The following is an 18,679-nucleotide window of genomic DNA, read 5'->3' as shown; positions in this document are numbered from 1 at the left end:
ATCCTACTAATTTATTTGCCGTCTTTACTGTTTTTATGCAGTATTGACTCGGCTTTAGGTCGTTTGACACAACGACACCAAGATCTTTTTTTTTATCAGGGCTTGACAGTGGCATGTTTTTCTTTACATGAATAGGAGGAGAGGGAAAAGAGGAGAAGGAGGAGGAGAAGGACGAGGAGGAGGAGGAGGAGGAGTAAGAATGACGAGTGAGGACGAGGAGTGAGGAAAATGAAGAAAAGAGGGAGCAGAAGGACACCAAGAACAAAGAAAAAACAAGAAGCGAGACACACACACACACACACACACACACACACACACACACACACACACACACACACATAAAAATAAATAAAAAAATAAAAAAATTTGTGGATTACTATTAACGAGAGAGAGAGAGAGAGAGAGAGAGAGAGAGAGAGAGAGAGAGAGAGAGAGAGAGAGAGAGAGAGAGAGAGAGAGAGAGAGAGTAGTGGGGGTAAGTGATGGTGGTGGTGAGTGGGATGAAGGGTTGATGCTGTGTTTCTCTATATACTTTTTCTTTTCTTTTCCTTCTTCGTCTTTTTCTTATTCCTGTAATTTTGTAGTGAGCAACAGATGGTGCTGCGACACATCTCATGAAATGCTTCTTCCACTCAGAATATTTAACCAAAGCATGTTACACTAAACAAAGAAAACACTACATGCATATATACAAAATAAAACATTGAGGCTAATCAGTGTTGTTCAAAATAATGACCATCCTGTGTCCTCAGGTCACAATGATCCAGCTCCTGCTCTTCTTGCTTCCTCACTGATGCACGTAAGGGTCACGGCTCGTTTTCTTCCCTTGGATGTGTAAACGCGGAACTGAACTTACACAGTGACACGAGAATGTCGCAGTGTAAGTCATTTTAGCTGACCCCAAAACTAAACGTCAGTTACGTTGTGTGAATTGTTAACTGTGGCGAGGTTTTCCAAGGCTCTAAATGGCTGTCAGACCGTGGATATCAGAGATATCAGAGATAACTGACTGAGGGAAATTAATATTTAGACAATTAAATATACTGAATCATATAAATGTATTATATCTATTGTTTTGAAGTGAGTGTTCATGATTGCAGTGTTGGTTTGGCAAAAATTAAATATCATTAGTGGAAAGAGGAGCATCTCTGTTGCCGATGAAAAATAATCTTAATTCTTTACCTTCTTTCATTCTTGTCTCTGATTGGCTAAAGTCCTTATCACATTCTAGAACCAAGGTCTTTCATTGGCCCATCTGGTGGATGCCAAAGTGCTTTAGCTCCAAGCTGCTGAGTGGCTGCAGAAGCGACCGCTGAGGTATACTAACAGTCCCATCAGGTTTTCAGTAAGACTGGCCAATGCCTGGATTTTCTACAGAAGATTTTGGCGCACCGCTGAACAATACAAGATTCAACAAGAAGAACAAGAAACAACAATCAATGGACGCTCACGAGACCCTCGGTGAGAAGAACACGGAGAAAATGAAACAGACCAAGCACCACAGCAAGAGGAGGAGCTTGGAAAACCTCCAAGACTGCACCGGTCATAAGAAAACAAACACTGAAGGGGTTATGGAACCCAAAAAGCAGAGGAATAATTTAAAAACCAAGACGCGGATGAGGATGGAATATTTGTATCCGATTATAGACCCCAACAAGAAGAGGAAGAAGCAGGACATGGAGGGCGATGAAAACCAGAACAAGAAGACCAAGAAAGACACGGAGGACCACGAGAAGCAGTACAAGAACACGAAGGACACAGACGACCACGAAAAACAGGACAGGAAGACGAAGAGGGGCACGGAGGACCACAAGAACCAAGACAAGAAGAGGAAGAAGGACACGAAGGATCACGAGAAGCAGGAAGAGAAAAGCAAGGACAAGGAAGATCACGAGAACCAACACAAAAACACCAAGGGAGAAGGCAGGAAAAACCGAAGGAAAGGGTGGAACATGGAGTGCTGTAAACGGATTAAGGACTGCATCAAGAAATGGAACAAGAAGGATAATGAAGACTACGAGGAACAGGCCAAAAAGAGCAGCACGGAGAAACGTGAGAGCCAGGCCAAGAAGAGGAAAGCTAAGAGTATTGAAGACCATGATAGCCAGGCCAAGAAGAGAAAGGGGCAGGGCAAAGAGGACCATGACACCGAGGTCACGAAGAAATTGCACGACAAGGAGGAACATGACAGTCAGGCCAAGAAAAGAAAGAGGCAGGACAAGGAGGAAGATGACACCCAGGCCAAGAAAGTGAAGAGGCAGGACAAGAAGAAACATGACACACAGGCCAAGAAAAGGAAGAGGCAGGACAAGGAGGAACATGAAACCCAGGCGAAAAAGGGGAAGGGAGAAGAGAAAGAGCCAAAGAAGAGGAGGCCGCTGGAGAATTATAAGCGTATCCTTGATCACCTCAGGAAGAGGGGAGGGCGGGACAGCAGCAACGTGCTGAAGCTGAAGGTGGAGGCCGAAAGAGTCAAAAAGAAGAGGAGTGTGAGCGAGTACTGCCGTGTTCATCTTGAGGAAGGACACATGACGGATGCGACCGTGCGCGGCCATCCATGTCTTGTCTTTTTTGACACCGGCGCCTCAGCCAGCATCATGTTCCTGTCACTGGCTAAGAGAGCGGGCCTCCTCACGGGCCGCGAGAAGACAGAAAAAATACTCTTCTCTACCTGGAATGGCATCCTGTTGCTGGACGTGATCATGCTCGACGAGGTACTGTTGGTGCTGAAGGACGGCCTTGCGGTCAATACGCCCATGTTGGTGTTTCCAAAGGAGGCGGAGATCACCTCTCGCAACGACGTGATAGTGCTGTCCATGAGCCGCCTGCAGGAGGCTGAGATGCGGCAGGACTTCCATCACGACGGTAGCAGCACCCTGTTCCTGCGTCACCCGGAACGTCTGCGGCGGAGACCTCAGCCAGGGCGCGAAGGGAAAGTGTTCGCGTTTGCCGCACAAGCACAAGGCGTCGAGGAGCCGCTGATGGTGCTGCTGGACACATGCTCTACTATACCATTCTCTATCACCAAGATCGGCCGGTACAACGTGCGGTGCAGGACAGGAAGCGAGACTGCGCTGCCGACACGAGTCATTCTGCAGTTTGGCAGCGGCACACTCACAGTGCAGATGAACACCAACCAGGGGGTTAGCGACTTCGACTTTGTGTTTGGACGACCGCTGCTCTGTAAATTACGAGCAGTAATAGATTATGTTGATTCGACCATGACGTTGAAGCTCAACAGAAAACAATTCTGCCTCGACATCTTCCCTCACTGAGCGAGCCGCCCTCCCGCGTCCCCTCTCCCCCCTTTTTTTTTTTTTTTTTTACTTATTTTATTTTATTTATTTTTTTTTTATGTATCATGGAGATCAGCAGAAGGAAAAAAAATATTAAAAAGCCTGCACAAATGTAGCTCACAAAAAGAAAATAGGAGTAGTGACCTGGGTACAGAATTAATGCGGATTAAGGACATTAGACAAAGTGTTCCGGATTAAGGATGTTAAATGAAGAAAATAGTCTGGATTAAGGATAGTGGATTAAGAAAATATTATTATTATTATTATTATTATTGTGAAGAAATTCACAATAATAATAGTACATTAACGGAAAAGTCTGGATTAAGGATAATGGATTAGGAAAATAGATAAAATTAAGGATAGTGGATTAGAACAAAACTCTGAATTAAAGATACTGGATTAGAAAAATAGTCGGAATGAAGGCTAGTGGACTAAGAAAATAGTATCGATTAAGGATACTGAATTAAGAAAACGGCCTAAATTAAAGATAGTAGATTAAGAAAATACTCTGGATTAAGAGTAGAGGATTAAAAATACTCCAGATTAACGAAAGAGGATTAAAAACAGCCTGGATTAACGATAATGGATTAAGAAAGTAGTCTCCATTAACACTTAAACTGCGGACAAAAAATAAACATCATGCACAGCGAAAATCTAAATGCAGAAGTAAATAATGAATGAGGAGATTGTGATGTGAAATACTACAGCACATGGAAGTGGTACAGAAAATATTAGGGCAACACAAGGAACTCAAAAAGCGCGCCAAAATTTCACTTGTCGGGTAGAATGATGACGACAGGAGAAAGCTCTCGCTCACTCTCGCTCTGGCTCCGGCTGTCGCTCTCTCTTCTCCTCTCTCCTTTCCGTTCCTTTCTCTTCTCTCATCTCTCCTCTCCTCTCCTCTCTTCTCTCCTCTCCTGTCCTCTCCTCTCTCCTCTTCTCTCCTCTCCTCCCTCCTCTCCTCTCATCTCCTTTCTCCTCTCCTCTCCTCTCCTCTCCTCTCCTTTACTCTCTCCTCTTCTCTCCTCTCCACTTTTCTCTCCTCTCCTCTCCTCTCTTCTCTCCTCTCCTCTCCTCTCCTCTCCTCTCTCCTCTCCTTTCTCCTCTCTTCTCCTCTCCTCTCCCTTCTTCTCTCCTCTCCTCTCCTCTCCTCTCCTCTCTCCTCTCCTTTCTCCTCTCCTCTTTCCTCTTTTCTCCTCTCCTCTCTCTTTTTTTCTCCTCTCCTCTCCCCTCTTCTCTCCTTTCCTCTCCTCTTTTCTCTCCTCTTCTTTTTTCTTTCATTTCTTCTCTTATCTTTTCTCTTCTCTTCTTCTCTCTCCTTTCCTCTTCTCTCTCCTCTCCTATCTCCTCTCCTCTTTTCTCCCTTTTCTTTTATCTTATCTCCTGTTTTCTCTCTCTTCTCTTCTCTTCTCTTCTCTTTTCTTCTCTCCTCTCCTCTCCTCTCCTCTTCTCTTTTCTTCTTTCCTCTTCTCTTCTCTTCTCTCCTCATAACCTCTCTTAACTTTTCTCCTCTTCACTCCTCTTATCTTCTCTTCCCCTTCCTTGCCTTCATATTAAATGACATTTTCTCTCTCTTCTCTTCTCTTCTCTCCCCTTCTCTCATCTCCTCTCTTCTCCTGTCCTCTCCTCCCCTCTCCTCTCCTTTCTCCTCTCTTCTCCTCTCCTCTCTTCTCCTCTCCTCTCCTCTCTTCTCCTCTCTCCTCTCCTTTTCTCTTCCTCTCTCCTTTCCTCTCCCCTCTCCTCTTTTCGACTCTCCATTTTCCTCTACCCTCTCCTCTCCTTTCCTCTCCTCTCTTCTCTTCTCTCCTCCTCTTTCCTCTCATCTCTCCACTTTTTTTCTACTGTTTTCTCTCCTCTCCTCTCTTCTCTTCTCCTCTCTTCTTTCCTATCCTCTCCTTTAATCGAATCTCTCATCTCCTCTCTTCTTTTCTCTCTCTCCTTTTCTCTTCTCTTCTCTTCTCTTCTCTCCTCTCCTCTCCTCTTCTCTTCTCTTCTCTTCTCTTCTCTTCTCTTCTCTTCACTTCTCTCCTCTCCTCTCCTTTACTCTCATCTTCTCTCCTCTTTTTTGTCCTCTTTTCTCTGTCTTCTCTAGAATCCTCTCCTCTCCTCTCCTCTCCTCTCCTCTCCTCTCCTTTCTTCTCCCGTTCTCTTCTCTTCTCTCCTCTCATCTACTCTCTTCTACTATAGTTAGTGCTTTCTCTTTTTCTTGTCTTCTTTTCTGTTTGATTCCGAGAGAGAGAGAGAGAGAGAGAGAGAGAGAGAGAGAGAGAGAGAGAGAGAGAGAGAGAGAGAGAGAGAGAGAGAGAGAGAGAGAGAGAGAGGAGAGAGAGAGAGAGAGAAGAGAGAGAGAGAGAGAGAGAGAGAGAGAGAGAGAGAGAGAGAGAGAGAGAGAGAGAGAGAGAGAGAGAGAGAGAGAGAGAGAGAGAGAGAGAGAGAGAGAGAGAGAGAGAGAGAGAGAGAGGAGAGAGAGAGAGAGGAGAGAGAGAGAGAGAGAGAGAGAGAGAGAGAGAGAGGAGAGAGAGAGAGAGAGGAGAGAGAGAGAGAGAGAGAGAGAGAGAGAGAGAGAGAGAGAGAGAGAGAGAGAGAGAGAGAGAGAGAGAGAGAGAGAGAGAGAGAGAGAGAGAGGAGAGAGAGAGAGAGAGAGAGAGAGAGAGAGAGAGAGAGAGAGAGAGAGAGAGAGAGAGAGAGAGAGAGAGAGAGAGAGAGAGAGAGAGAGAGAGAGAGAGAGAGAGAGAGAGAGAGAGAGAGGAGAGAGAGAGAGAGAGAGAGAGATTTGGAGAGAGAGACAGAGAGAGAGAGAGAGAGAGAGAGAGAGAGAGAGAGAGAGAGAGAGAGCGAGAGAGAGCCCTCTCCTGCCCAGAGCCATCATTCTCCGGCAAGTCAAATCTTGGCGTGCTTTTTGGAGTTTGTTAAGTTTGCTGTAATACATAATGTACCACTTTCATGTGCTGTAACATTTCACATCACCGTCTTGTCATTCATTACACTGTATACCTTTGTATTTAGATTTTCGCCTTGTATTATGATGTCTCTTTCTGTCCCCAATTTAAGGATTAAAGATAGTGGATTAAGAAAGTAGTCTGGATTAAGAATAAAGGATGGATAAAAGAAATAGTCAGTATTAGGGATATCAAATTACGGAAATAGTATGGATTAAGGATTAGTAGATTATGAAAAGTCTACATTTAAATAAATTAAATAAATTGTCTTCATTAAGGATGATTTAGGAAATATTCTGGATCAAGGACACTGGACTAAAAAAATAATCTGGATTAAAGATACTGGATGAAATAATTGACTAGATTAAGGACTGCAGATTAAGAAAATAGCCTGAATTAAGGACAGTAGATTGAGAAGGCATTGTTGATTAAGGACAGTGAATTAAGGACATTCCTTGGATGAAGGTCATTACGTTAAGAAAAGAGCTTACACTAAGAATTATATACAAAACAGTATTCAGGGACGAGGGACTGAAATGTTCCTTAAAGGAGCAAAGGCAGTGCTTATATATAGATATTTAATTATTATACTATTATTTCTTATGAGAGTCTGAATCTAGGGTCCACATTCTTGTCTGCTGTGTGCTGGTGACCTGTTCATTAAATATTAACCTTGATATAAAATAACATATAAGGAGCAAGCTTTTAATACTGCCACATAACTTGCCTAGAAATATTCTCCGTTGATCATTTATTTCAATTCAGCAATAGCTATGATATACTTTTTTTTTCAAAACTTCTTTGGTCACTGACACAAATTTTGCAGATAAAACCAACAGACCTAAAAACATTTTTAATTAATTTTGAACACTTCAACAAGGCATTGTGCATTGCATAAGACTGAATGAATCACTGTTCAAGTAACAAAATATTGTGTTTGTCATTCCTATAAGTTGTTGGAAATGCTGCACCGGCTGTCAGTGACAAGAACGAGAACGGTAGCGTAAACATCGACGGCAAAGGAAGCAACAGCAAAAAACGAGTGCAATAAAACCAGCAACAACAACAACAACAACAACAAAACACAACCCTTACAATCACATTAGCAGGAATAATAAAGAGTACAAACATGCAATAACACCAAACAAGAACAACAACAACTACAACAACAACAACAACAACAACAACTACTACAACAAGCAAAAACAATCATAAAAGAGTAACATCCACACCGCAGCATTTCAACACCAGGAAAAGACAAAAAAAAGACTGTTAAAAAGAAAAAAGAAAAAGAAAAAGACAATAAGAATGAAAAAAATATATATATAATGACAGGCAGATGCGGGTGAGTATAAGGTCTGGGATAAACTGTGTCATGTTAACGCCAGTAAAAAAAAGATGGCTGCGACGGCTAAATCTTCCTTTCTACCCCGCATATACGCACCACGAACGCCACTACCACCACCAGTGCCACCACCACCACCATCACCACGACCACCAACACAAGAACGACCACAGCTATAACACGAGACTGACATAGGTTGGCGGCATATGGGGTTGCAAAAAAAAAAAAGAATGAAAGAAAGAATATATATATATATATATATATATATATATATATATATATATATATATATATATATATATATATATATATATATACGAGGTGTGTCATTAAAGTTCCAGGACTGGTGTCCTAAAAGATGAATTTCAAACCCAAGCCACAAACCACCATATTTCCCCTTCAAAGTAATCCTTCTGGAGTATACAACTGCGCTCCCAACCCTCTACAGTCACTAATCTTTTTCTTACGTGCTTTTAAAATCATGTCCTCTGTTGCAGGTCGTTTAACAATGAGCGCTGAACAGCGAACAAACTTGAAGTTTTTGGTGCAGTTGGGGGAAAACGCCGTCAGAAGCACTGGGTATGCTGCAAAAAGTGTACGGGGATGAGACAATGTCACGCTCACGTGTTTTTGAGTGGTGCAAGAGGTTCAAAGAGGGCCGGGAGGACGTGGAAGATGACCCCAGGAGTGGAAGACCCTCAACGAGCAGGAATGAGGCCAATGTTGAGCGTGTCAAGCAGATGGTGCGTGACGATCGTCGGTTGACTGTTCGAAAGATCGCAGATGAGCTTGGCATGAACCACAACAGCGTGTGGAAGATTATCACTGAAGATCTGGGCATGCGGAAAGTCTGTGCGAAGATGGTGCCGAGACTCCTGAACGATGACCAGAAGGGACGACGCATGCAGGTGTGTCAGGACATCCTCGAGCGTCTGGAAACTGAACCAGACTTGCTCAGGAGAGTCATCACCGGCGATGAGTCCTGGGTATTTGAGTACGACCCGGAGACCAAACGCCAGAGCCTTCAATGGAAGAGTCCGGCGTCGCCACGGCCGAAGAAAGCAAGGCAGTCCAGGTCCAGCTTCAAGGTCATGTTGATCGCTTTCTTCGATGTGAGGGGCATCGTCCACTGCGAGTTCTTGCCACAGGGCCAGACAGTCAACCAACATGTGTACAAAGAAGTACTGCGGCGTCTGCTTCGTGCAGTGCGCGAGAAGAGGCGGGAGTTGTGGCAGGGCAACTCGTGGCTGCTTCACCACGACAATGCGCCTGCTCACAATGCCCTGAGCATCAGAGAGTTCTTGGCCAAGAAGAACATCGCCGTGCTGGAGCAACCGCCCTACTCACCTGACCTCGCTCCGTGCGACTTCTTCCTCTTCCCCAAGCTCAAGGAGGTCATGAAGGGGACCCGTTTTGATGATGCGGACGACATCAAAAAGGCCGTGACGACGGAGCTGAGGAGCATCCCGCAAGAATCCTTCCAGCAGTGCATGCAAGCCTGGCAGAGAAGGATGGACAAGTGCATGCGGTGCCAGGGGGATTACTTCGAAGGAGATAACCTATAGTTTGTAGCCTGGATGTGAAATAAAACTTGTGTGGCACCAGTCCTGGAACTTTAATGACACACCTATATATATATATATATATATATATATATATATATATATATATATATATATATATATATATATATATATATATTAGTAATGTTGTTCTGCTTCAGCAATATATTTTGGTACCTCAGAAACTCAAAATCACTCATAATACACGTTTCTCGAATTCTCTTTTCGTTTCTTCCATATAGGGAACTCTGCATGCTTTTTTTCGCGTTTTTTTTTCTACATCGAAAGCTCAAAAAAAATAAATAAATACTTTTTTTTTTGTAATGTCATTATGTTTCTCAAAAAAAAAAAAGTGTGTTTTGCATGCGTTTTAGCGTTTCGGTACGTAAGAAGTTCAAAAGCACACAAAAGACACGTCTTTCGTAATGTTCTTTTGTGTTTCCATAACAGATGATTTTCAAGTTTTTTAGCGTATTGATACCTATCACGCTCAAAAATATTCAAAAGACTCATTTCTGATAATGTCGTTTCGTATCCTCTTATAGATGAATTTGGATGCATCTTATCCTTTTTGCACCTAATAATGTGAAAAAAAAACTCAAAATACTCCTTTTTGTTAATTAAGTTGTGTTTCTCGATATAGATTGCAGTTCATGCGTTTCAGAATCTGGTGCCTAAAAAAATAAAAAACTCTCATAACATATTTCTTGTAATATCTTTTCGTTTCTCCGTATTGAGAACTTTGCATGAATATTGGCATTTTTCTACTTGAAAAGCTCAAAAATACTGAAATAAAATGTTTTGTGATAGAGTTATACTGTTTCTCCATAAAGATTTTGTGTGTGTGTGTGTGTGTGTGTATGTGTGTGTGTGTGTGTGTGTGTGTGTGTGTGTGTGTGTGTGTGTGTTAGTGTTTTGGTACTTACGTAGCTCCAAAAAAAAATAGAAAAAGAGACGTTTTTAATAATGTTGTTTTATTTTCCTATATAGTGTGCTTTCGATGATTTTTATCGTTTTGGTGCCCAGCACGCTCATAAACACTCAAAAGACGCGTTTCTGTAAATTTATTTTCCTTTCCTCATATTGGGTGCTTTGCTTGCATTTTGGCGTTTTAGTACCTATCAATGTGATACTCAAAATTCACGTTTTTGTTAATGTTGTTTTGTTTCGCCTAATAGAGGCGAAACAAAACATTCATTTTGGCGTTTTTGTACGTAACAATTTCAAAAGCACTCAAAATATTTGTTCTTGGTATTGTTATTGTTATTATTATTGTTATTATATTATTCTTTTTCTCGATAAAGGGTATTTTGCATGCGTTTTAGCGTTTTGATACGTAAATAGTTCAAAACACTGAAAAGTGACTTTTTTTTGCTTTTCTGTTCTTGTTGTTGTTTTTCTATATAGGGTGCTTCTTTTTTTTCCGTTTTGGTGCCTAGCAGGCTCATAAACACCGAAAAGATACGTTTATGGAAATATCGTTTCCTTTCCTCATTTTGGGTGTTTTGCATGCATTTGGGCGTTTTGGTACCTAACAATGTGAAATACACTCAAAATACTCTTTTTTTTTTTACGTTGCTTTTGTATTTCCATACAGAGTGCTATCCATGCCTTTTAGCGTTTTAATATGTAAGAAGCTCAAAAACGCTCTTAATACATGTTTCTCTTAACGTCTTTTTGTTTCCCCATATAGAGTACTTAAGATGCAACTTGACGTTTTTTTTTTTTTTTTTTTTCTGAATAGCAAGCTCAAAAACACTATTTTTTTTTATGTTATTATTATTTTGGCATCTATTTTTCTTTTATCGTTTAGGGAAGTAAAGAGCTCATTAACATTAAAAAAAGACGTTTTTTTTGGTAATGTTATGTTGTTTTCCCATATATAGTAATTTCCATTTCCGTTTATAAACACTCAAAATACACGTTTCTGAAAATCTCGCTTCCTTTCCCCATATAGGGTGCTTTGAATGCATTTTGGCGTGTTTCTTATTATCAATGTGAAACATTGAACAATTGAAACAATAATTTGAAACACACTTAAAATACACGTTTTTTTGTTCATTTTTATTCGGTTTCTTCATATACAGTGGTATTATGCGTTTTTGCATAATCAAAAATACTCATAATACACGTTCCTCTTAATGTCCTTTTCGATTCTCCATATAGTGTACTTTCCATGTATTTTGGCGCTTTTGTACGTAGACCTTGATCAAGACCACTGAATATACAGGTAAAGCTTTTATTTTTCTCAATAAAGAAATTTTTGCCTGCGGTTTAGGTTTTTGACACGTAATAACCTAAAAAAAAAAACACTAAAAAAAAAAATTCGTTTTTCTTTCGTATTTTTTTCCCCTTATTGGGAGATTTCCAAGCTTTGTAGCGATTTGGTGCCTAACACGCTCATAAACACTGACAAGCCACGTTTTTTTTTAAATAACTTTTCTTTTCATAATATAGGATGTTTTGCATGGATTTTGGCGCTTTCGCTAACTGCGATTCGTGCGTTTTAGAGTTCTGGTATATAAAAATATCATAAACACTCCTAATACCCGTATCTCGTAATGTTCTTTCACTTCCCTATATAGGGTACTTTCCATGCATTTTCGCGATTTTGTACGTAACAAGTTAAAAACACTGAAAATACTTGTTTTTGGTCTTTCTCAATACAGGTTGTTTTGTATGCGTTTTAGCGTTTTGGTACGTAAGTAGTTAAAAAATACTCAACAGACACGTATTTGTTAATATTGTTTTCTTTCCTCATATAGGAAGCTTTCAGTTTTTTTTTTTTTTCTTTTGTGTGTGTTTTGGTACCTTATACGCAGATAAACACTGAAAAGTCACGTTTCTGGAAATCTCGTTTCCTTTTCTCCATATAGGGTGTTCTTACCTAATAACGTAAAATACATACATTTTCGTAAAAAACTTTCGTTTCCTCTTACTAGTTACTTTGCATGTATTTTTCTGTTTTTTTTTTTTTTAACGTTATGTCAAAAATTCTCAAAATACATGTTTTTCGGTCATGTTTTTTTTCTCTTTTCCTTCATAAAGGGTGTTTTTCATGCGTTCTAGCGTTTCGGTCCGTAAAAAGATGAAAAAAAAATTCAAAATACACTTTTTTTCGGTAAAGTTGTTTTCTACTCTAATATCAGGTGCTTTTCATGTTTTTTTTTAGTGTTTTGATGCCTCATAAACACTCAAAAGACAGGTTTCTGTTATTTTCGTTTTTTTTTCCCATATATTATGCAAAAATGCATTGCATACATTTTTGTGTCATAGTACTTAAAATGTGAAATATACTGTCTTGTTTCTTCATATATAGTAATATTCATGCATTTTAGCGTTTCAGTACCTAAGAAGCTCAATCACACTCATAATAAATATTTTTCGTAATAATTTTTCGGTTCCCCCTATACTGTAGTTTCCATGCAGTATGGCTTTTTTTTTTTGTACGCAACAATCTCAAAACACTCAAAATAGTTGTTTTTGTTAATGTTATTCTTTATCTCTATACAGGGTGTTTTGTATGCCTTTTTATCATTTTGATAAGTAAGTATCTCAAAACACTCAAAAAGACACGATTTTGGTTATCTTTTGTTGTTTCCCCATATATATGGTGCTTTCTTTCCATGCTTTTTATCGTTTTAATGTCTAACATGCTCATAAACACTGAAAAGACATGTTTCTGGATTTATCGTTTCTTTTCTTCATATATTGTGCTTTGCATGCATTTTGGTGTTAAGATACTTAACAAAGGTGAAATACACTAAAAATACGCCTTTATATTAGTGATTTTTTTCTCTCCATTTTGATTGCTATTCATGTGTTTTAGCGTGTTGGTACCAAGGAAGCTCAAAAACACTTAATACACGTTTCTTGAAATGTTTTTTCCTGTCCCCGGATAGGGTACTTTGCATGCATTTGTGTGTTTTTCTACGTAACAAGCTAAAAAATTTCTCAAAATATTTATTTATTTATTTTTTTTTTGTAATGTTATTCTGTTTCTCCATGAAGAAAGTTTTGCATGCGTTTGAGTTTTTTTGGTACGTAAAACAATCAATAACACTCAGAACACGTTTTTGGTAATGTTTTCTATCATACTATTGTGTTTTCCATGCTTGTTAAGGTTTTGTTCCTAGCACACACAAAAACAGTCAAAAGACACGTTTCTGGAAATCTCGTTTCCGTTCCCCATATAGGGTGCTTTGCATGCATTTTAGTATTTTGGTAGCTAACAATGGGAAATAGAATAAAATACAAATTTTTACTCATACTGTTTTGTTTCTCCATATAGAACGCTATTCATGCGTTTTATTTTTTTACCTAAGCTGAAAACAGTAGTAATACACGTTCCTCGTAATTTCATTTTGCTTTCCCATATAGGGTACTTTCCATGCATTTTAGCCTTTTTGTATAATAATAAGCTCAAATTTTTTTTGTAATGTTCTTCTCTTTCTCTAAAAAGTGTGCATGCTTTTTAGTGTTTTGGTACATAGTAAGCTCAAACCGCGACGGTTCATGGGCCTACTCCACATGAACAAGGAACTGTGTAACTTTGAAGAAGTGTCGCGGCTTACCCTAACCTGCAGGCTTGCCCGGGGACTAGTAGGAGATTCCCTGTAACCAGTTGGGGGCAATAAGCAGCAGGAAAGGACTAATTAACAGTTCCGAAGAGCCAGGATAGGCCTAGCAAGCCACTGGTGTTACAGTTTTTGCTCAAGAAACGCAGAACGTGCCTCGGAATCGGACTGACCAAAGGCTAACGAACCGGAATGGAACTGGACATGAAAATAGGAAACAAAAGACAATAAAGATTGCAACGATAAACTTGGCAACATTCAAGGATAAAGAAGAGGAAATAATAGAGATGATGAAGGAAAGAAAGCTGGAAATCGTTGGATTATGTGAAACTAGAATCAAAGGGAAAGGAGAAAAAACATTACATGAAAATTATAAGATCATATATAGTGGTAATGAGGATGGAAGACATGGGGTTGCTATAATGATGTCACCACTGATGGCAGAAAGGATGGACAGTATGGACTGCAGAAATGAGAGAGTGATGGGTATAACGTTAACTATAGAACAGACAAAAATTAGCATTATCCAAACATATGCTCCACAACAGGGCAGAAGTCTGAGGGAGAAAGAGCAGTTTTATGAAACTCTACAGGAAATGACAGAAACAATAAGACATCACGAGAATGTCATTGTCATGGGAGACATGAATGGACATGTCGGACAGAATAGAGATGGAGTAGAGCACGTCATCGGAGAGTTTAGCATTGGCGAAAGGAACCAGGAGGGAGAAAGAATAATAGATTATTGTGTGATGAATAATATGTCCATTATGAATACTTATTATAAACATCAGGAGAGCCATAAATGGACATGGTATCGGTGGAATGCAGCACAACAAGGATATACTGAGAGGTCAATGATTGACCTGTTTCTCACCAACAAGAAAAACATATTTAAAGATGTTAGGACCATACCATCTGTGTCCTTAGACTCTGACCACAGGTTGGTGGTGGCTAAATTAAAAATTGTAAAACCAAAGGAAAAAGTCAAGAAAAAGCAAAAGAGATTCAAACTGGAAAACCTCAAGGACGAAGAGAAGAAGCAAGCACTACGGCAACTGGTAACATTACGAAAACCAACCGAACTGGAATTGGAAGAAATGAACGTAGAAGAACAATGGAATAAATTCAAGAACACTGTGTATGGGGCAGCTGAGGAGACAGTTGGTATTAAAATCAAATATGGAACCAAAAAGAAAAGTACTGCATGGTGGACTTATGATGTTAAGGAAGCAGTCAAAGAAAAAACAAGATCTTTCAGAAAATGGATGAAAACAAGAAACATTGAAGATAGAGAAGATTACGTAAATAAACGAAACAGTGCAGAAGCAACCAAAAGAGCAGCCAAGGAGGACATGTGGATCAAGATTGGTCAAGATCTAGAGAGAGACGTAGAAGGAACAAGAAAATTATTGTATAGCATGGCTAAGAACTATAGGAAAGGAAATAACGAATCAACATATGCAATAATGAACAAAACAGGAGAATTACTAACAAAACCACAGGAGATTGAAGAAAGATGGAGAGAATACTTCCAAGAACTTCTAAATGTGGAGGATGTGGAAGTGGATGAAGAGCGGAATCTAGATATACAGGAAGAACAAGGAGAGAACCCAAATGAGATCAGTATAGAGGAAGTGAAGGAGGCACTAAAGAAGATGAGAAGCGGCAAAGCCCCGGGGGACGACGAGCTCCCTATAGAGCTATTTAAAGCTGCTGGGGAAGAATGTGTAGAGTGGATGAGGTACATTTTCAGTAATGCGTGGAAAGAGGAGAAAGTGCCCCATGACTGGCACAAAGCAATAGTATGTCCAATATATAAGAAAGGCAGTAAAACAAATTGTGCAAATTATAGAGGTATATCCCTGTTATCTCATGTTGGAAAATTGTATGAAAGAATAGTTGAGAAAAGATTAAGAACCTGTGTCGAGGAGAAACTAGGAATATGGCAGTATGGTTTCAGGCCCAATAGGAGCACGACAGATCTAGTGTTCACTTTAAAGATGATAATGGAGAAGAGTTGGGAGTGGAGCATTGATAAATATGTGGCTTTTATAGATCTGGAAAAAGCCTTTGATAGAATTAGAAGAGATTGCTTGTGGAGAGTCTTACAACATCAAGACTACGGCATAAACTCTAAACTGATACGAGTAATTAAGAGTATATATAAGAACACGGAGAGCAGAGTCAAGAACAGAGAGCTGGAGAGTGAATGGTTTAGCATTAAGACAGGAGTGAGACAAGGGGGAGTGCTCTCTCCTTTGCTATTCATTATATACATGGACAGATGCCTGAAGGAAGTGTGTGTAAGGGAGGATAAAGAGATCACGCTGGCCTATGCAGACGATGTCGCTGTCGTGACAGGAAGCCAACAAGATCTTCAAGAGGCCATGACAAGATGGAATGATGTCTTAAATAGGGAAGGAATGAGAATGAACAAACAAAAAACAGAAATAATGAAAGTTGGCAGAATAAAGGAGGAATGTAATATTTACATAGAAAACGTTAAACTGAAGCAGACCGACAAATTTTGTTATCTGGGAGTACTTTTCGACGAGGAAAACAGACAGAATATAGAAATTTTAAATAGAATACAGAAGTACAATGCAAATGTCAGTGCATTGTATCCCATACTTAAAGATAAGAATATTCCAACAAAAGCTAAAACCATAATATTTACAACAATACTAAGACCAGTACTTCTATATGGGTCAGAAACTTGGACACTGACAACAAGAACATCTTCACAAATACAAGCAGCAGAAATGAGAGTTCTGAGAATGATCCGAGGTGTGACCAGACTTGATAGAATTAGAAATGAAGAAACCAGAGAGAGATTAGGGATAACATCTATACTGAAGATAATTGAAAAGAACAAATTGAGATGGTATGGACATGTCCGAAGAATGGAAGATACAATATACGCAAGGAAGTTTCTGGAATGGGTTCCTCTAGGCAGGAGGCCGGTGGGACGACCTAGGAAGCGATGGATGCAGGGAGTTGAAGAAGCTGCTGAACGAAGAGGAAGAAATCTACAAGAAATAACCAGAGATGAGGATTTCATGGATAGAGACCTTTGGAGAAGATTCGTAGAGGCCGGACACTGACAGGCATTGCCTACCTTGCGTCTGGTGAGAAAGGTGAGAAAGTAAGCTCAAAAACACTCAAAAGATTCGTTTTTTATAATATTGTTTTTGTATTCCCATATTACGTGATACCCATATTTTTTTAGCGTCCTGGTGCCTAACACGTTCATATACATTCAAAAGACACGTTTCAGGAATTTTTTTTTTTTTTTTTTTTTCTCCATTTAAGGTGCTTTGTATGCATTTTGGCGTTTTGGTACCTATAATGTGAAACACACTCAAAATATACTTTTTTTTTTTTTTTTTTTTTTTGTAATGTTATTCAGTTTCTCCAAATAGAGTTTTCTTTTTTTTGTTTTTTTTCCGTTTTGGTACCTAAGAAATAAAAAAATAAAAAAACTTAATACACGTTTCTTGTAATGTCTTTTCGTTTCCCCATGAAGGGTACTTTTCATACATTTTGACGTTTTTCTACGTAACTAGCTCAAAGATACTTAAAATATATATTTTTAGTAACGTTATTCTTTTCTCCATAAAGGATGTTCTGTGTACGTTTTAGTGTTTTGCTGCGTAAGTAGCTCGAAAACACTGAAAAGAGACGCTATTGGTAATATTGTTTTGTATTCCTATTTTGGGTGATTTCTATGCTTTTTAGCGTTAAAACACTCAAAACAAACGCTTCTAGAAACCTCGTTCCCTTTCCCTGTTTAGGGTGCTTTGCATGCATTTTGTCGTTTTGGTACCTAACTATGTGAAATACACTCAAAATACACGTTATTGGTGATGTTGTTGTGTTTGTTGATATAAAGTGTTATTCATGCGTTTTCGCGTTTTGGTACCTAAGAAGATCAAAAACACTTATAGTACACGTTACTCGTAATATATTTTCGGTTCCTCATATAGGATACTTTGCATGCATTTTGGTGTTTTTCTATATAACAATCTCAAAAACATTCAGAATACTCATGTTTTGGTAATTTTTTTTTTGTTTCAACGTCAAGGGTGTTTTGCATGCGTTTTGAGCGTTTTTGATACGTTTTTTGTAGTGTTGTTTTGTATTGCCATACAATATGATTTCCATGTTATTAAGAGTTTTGGTGACTAACACGCTAAAAAAAAAATAAATAAATAAAAAAACACTTTTCCAGTAATATAGTTTTGTTTCCGCGTATATGGGGCTTTCCTTGTATATTAGCGTTTGTGTATCTTTTTATGGTATTTTTTTTTCTGTTTCTCGACATGAAGTACTCATGCTTTTAAGCATGAATAGTACTTTATGGCGGGAGTAACTATGACTCCTGGAGGGCCCGGGATGGTGTCATGCCGTGACTCCCCGAGTGACGTGAAAACCCTCCTTGAGACTTAGTTATGGGGGAAGTGTGCCTCCTAGTGGCACCCGCTGGTAACGTAGGAACAAGCCTGACCATAAAGGCAGGATTGGGCCTACAGCTAAAGTACTTCCCCACGAGATGAATGTGAGGCGGGGAGTTGGGCATTATTCCATCCTCCCTTATCAAACGTTCATAGAGCTATGGGGTTCCGCCAGGCTTCGGAGCCCTTAACAGCTTCACTGATCCGGAGTCTTCCTGCTCTTTCGGGTTCTCTATCCCGTTGGAGTGGGGGCCGTCGGGGTGATTTGCCGCGTCGTGGGCCAAACCCACTTACCCTCGGCATCGGTAGTCACTCTGGCGTTTCCGGTGTCATATTGGATAAGCACTCCCCCAAAATAAGTACTCCCCAGTACAAATTCATTATGGTAAAGGTAATTCCCCAGTCATTATTCCATATGGCAAATGTACTCTCTCCTGTGAAATAAGTACTCCCACACTTAGGAAGGAGGAGGAGGTAATGAGACACAGAAACGAATTTCGTGA

At 39.6% G+C, this 18,679-nt stretch overlaps 1 protein-coding gene across 1 annotated transcript; it reads left to right on the top strand.

The window, feature by feature from the left end:
• Positions 1-1,358: 1,358 nt before the first annotated feature.
• On the top strand, positions 1,359-3,275 carry LOC135092304 (cylicin-2-like). Its single transcript, XM_063990758.1, has one exon. It carries the CDS (start codon positions 1,359-1,361, stop codon positions 3,273-3,275), a length of 1,917 nt encoding a protein of 638 aa, XP_063846828.1.
• Positions 3,276-18,679: the final 15,404 nt, after the last annotated feature.

Source organism: Scylla paramamosain, chromosome 39 (assembly GCF_035594125.1).
Source record: "Scylla paramamosain isolate STU-SP2022 chromosome 39, ASM3559412v1, whole genome shotgun sequence".
NCBI classification, from domain to species: Eukaryota; Metazoa; Arthropoda; class Malacostraca; order Decapoda; family Portunidae; genus Scylla; species Scylla paramamosain.
The sequence above is the reverse complement of the archived record's forward strand: the minus strand, read 5'-3'. Positions and strand labels throughout refer to the sequence as shown.

Excerpts from the sequence above, each read along its gene's own strand:
- LOC135092304 (XM_063990758.1), top strand. The coding sequence starts at position 1,359 with ATGCCTGGATTTTCTACAGAAGATTTTGGCGCACCGCTGAACAATACA.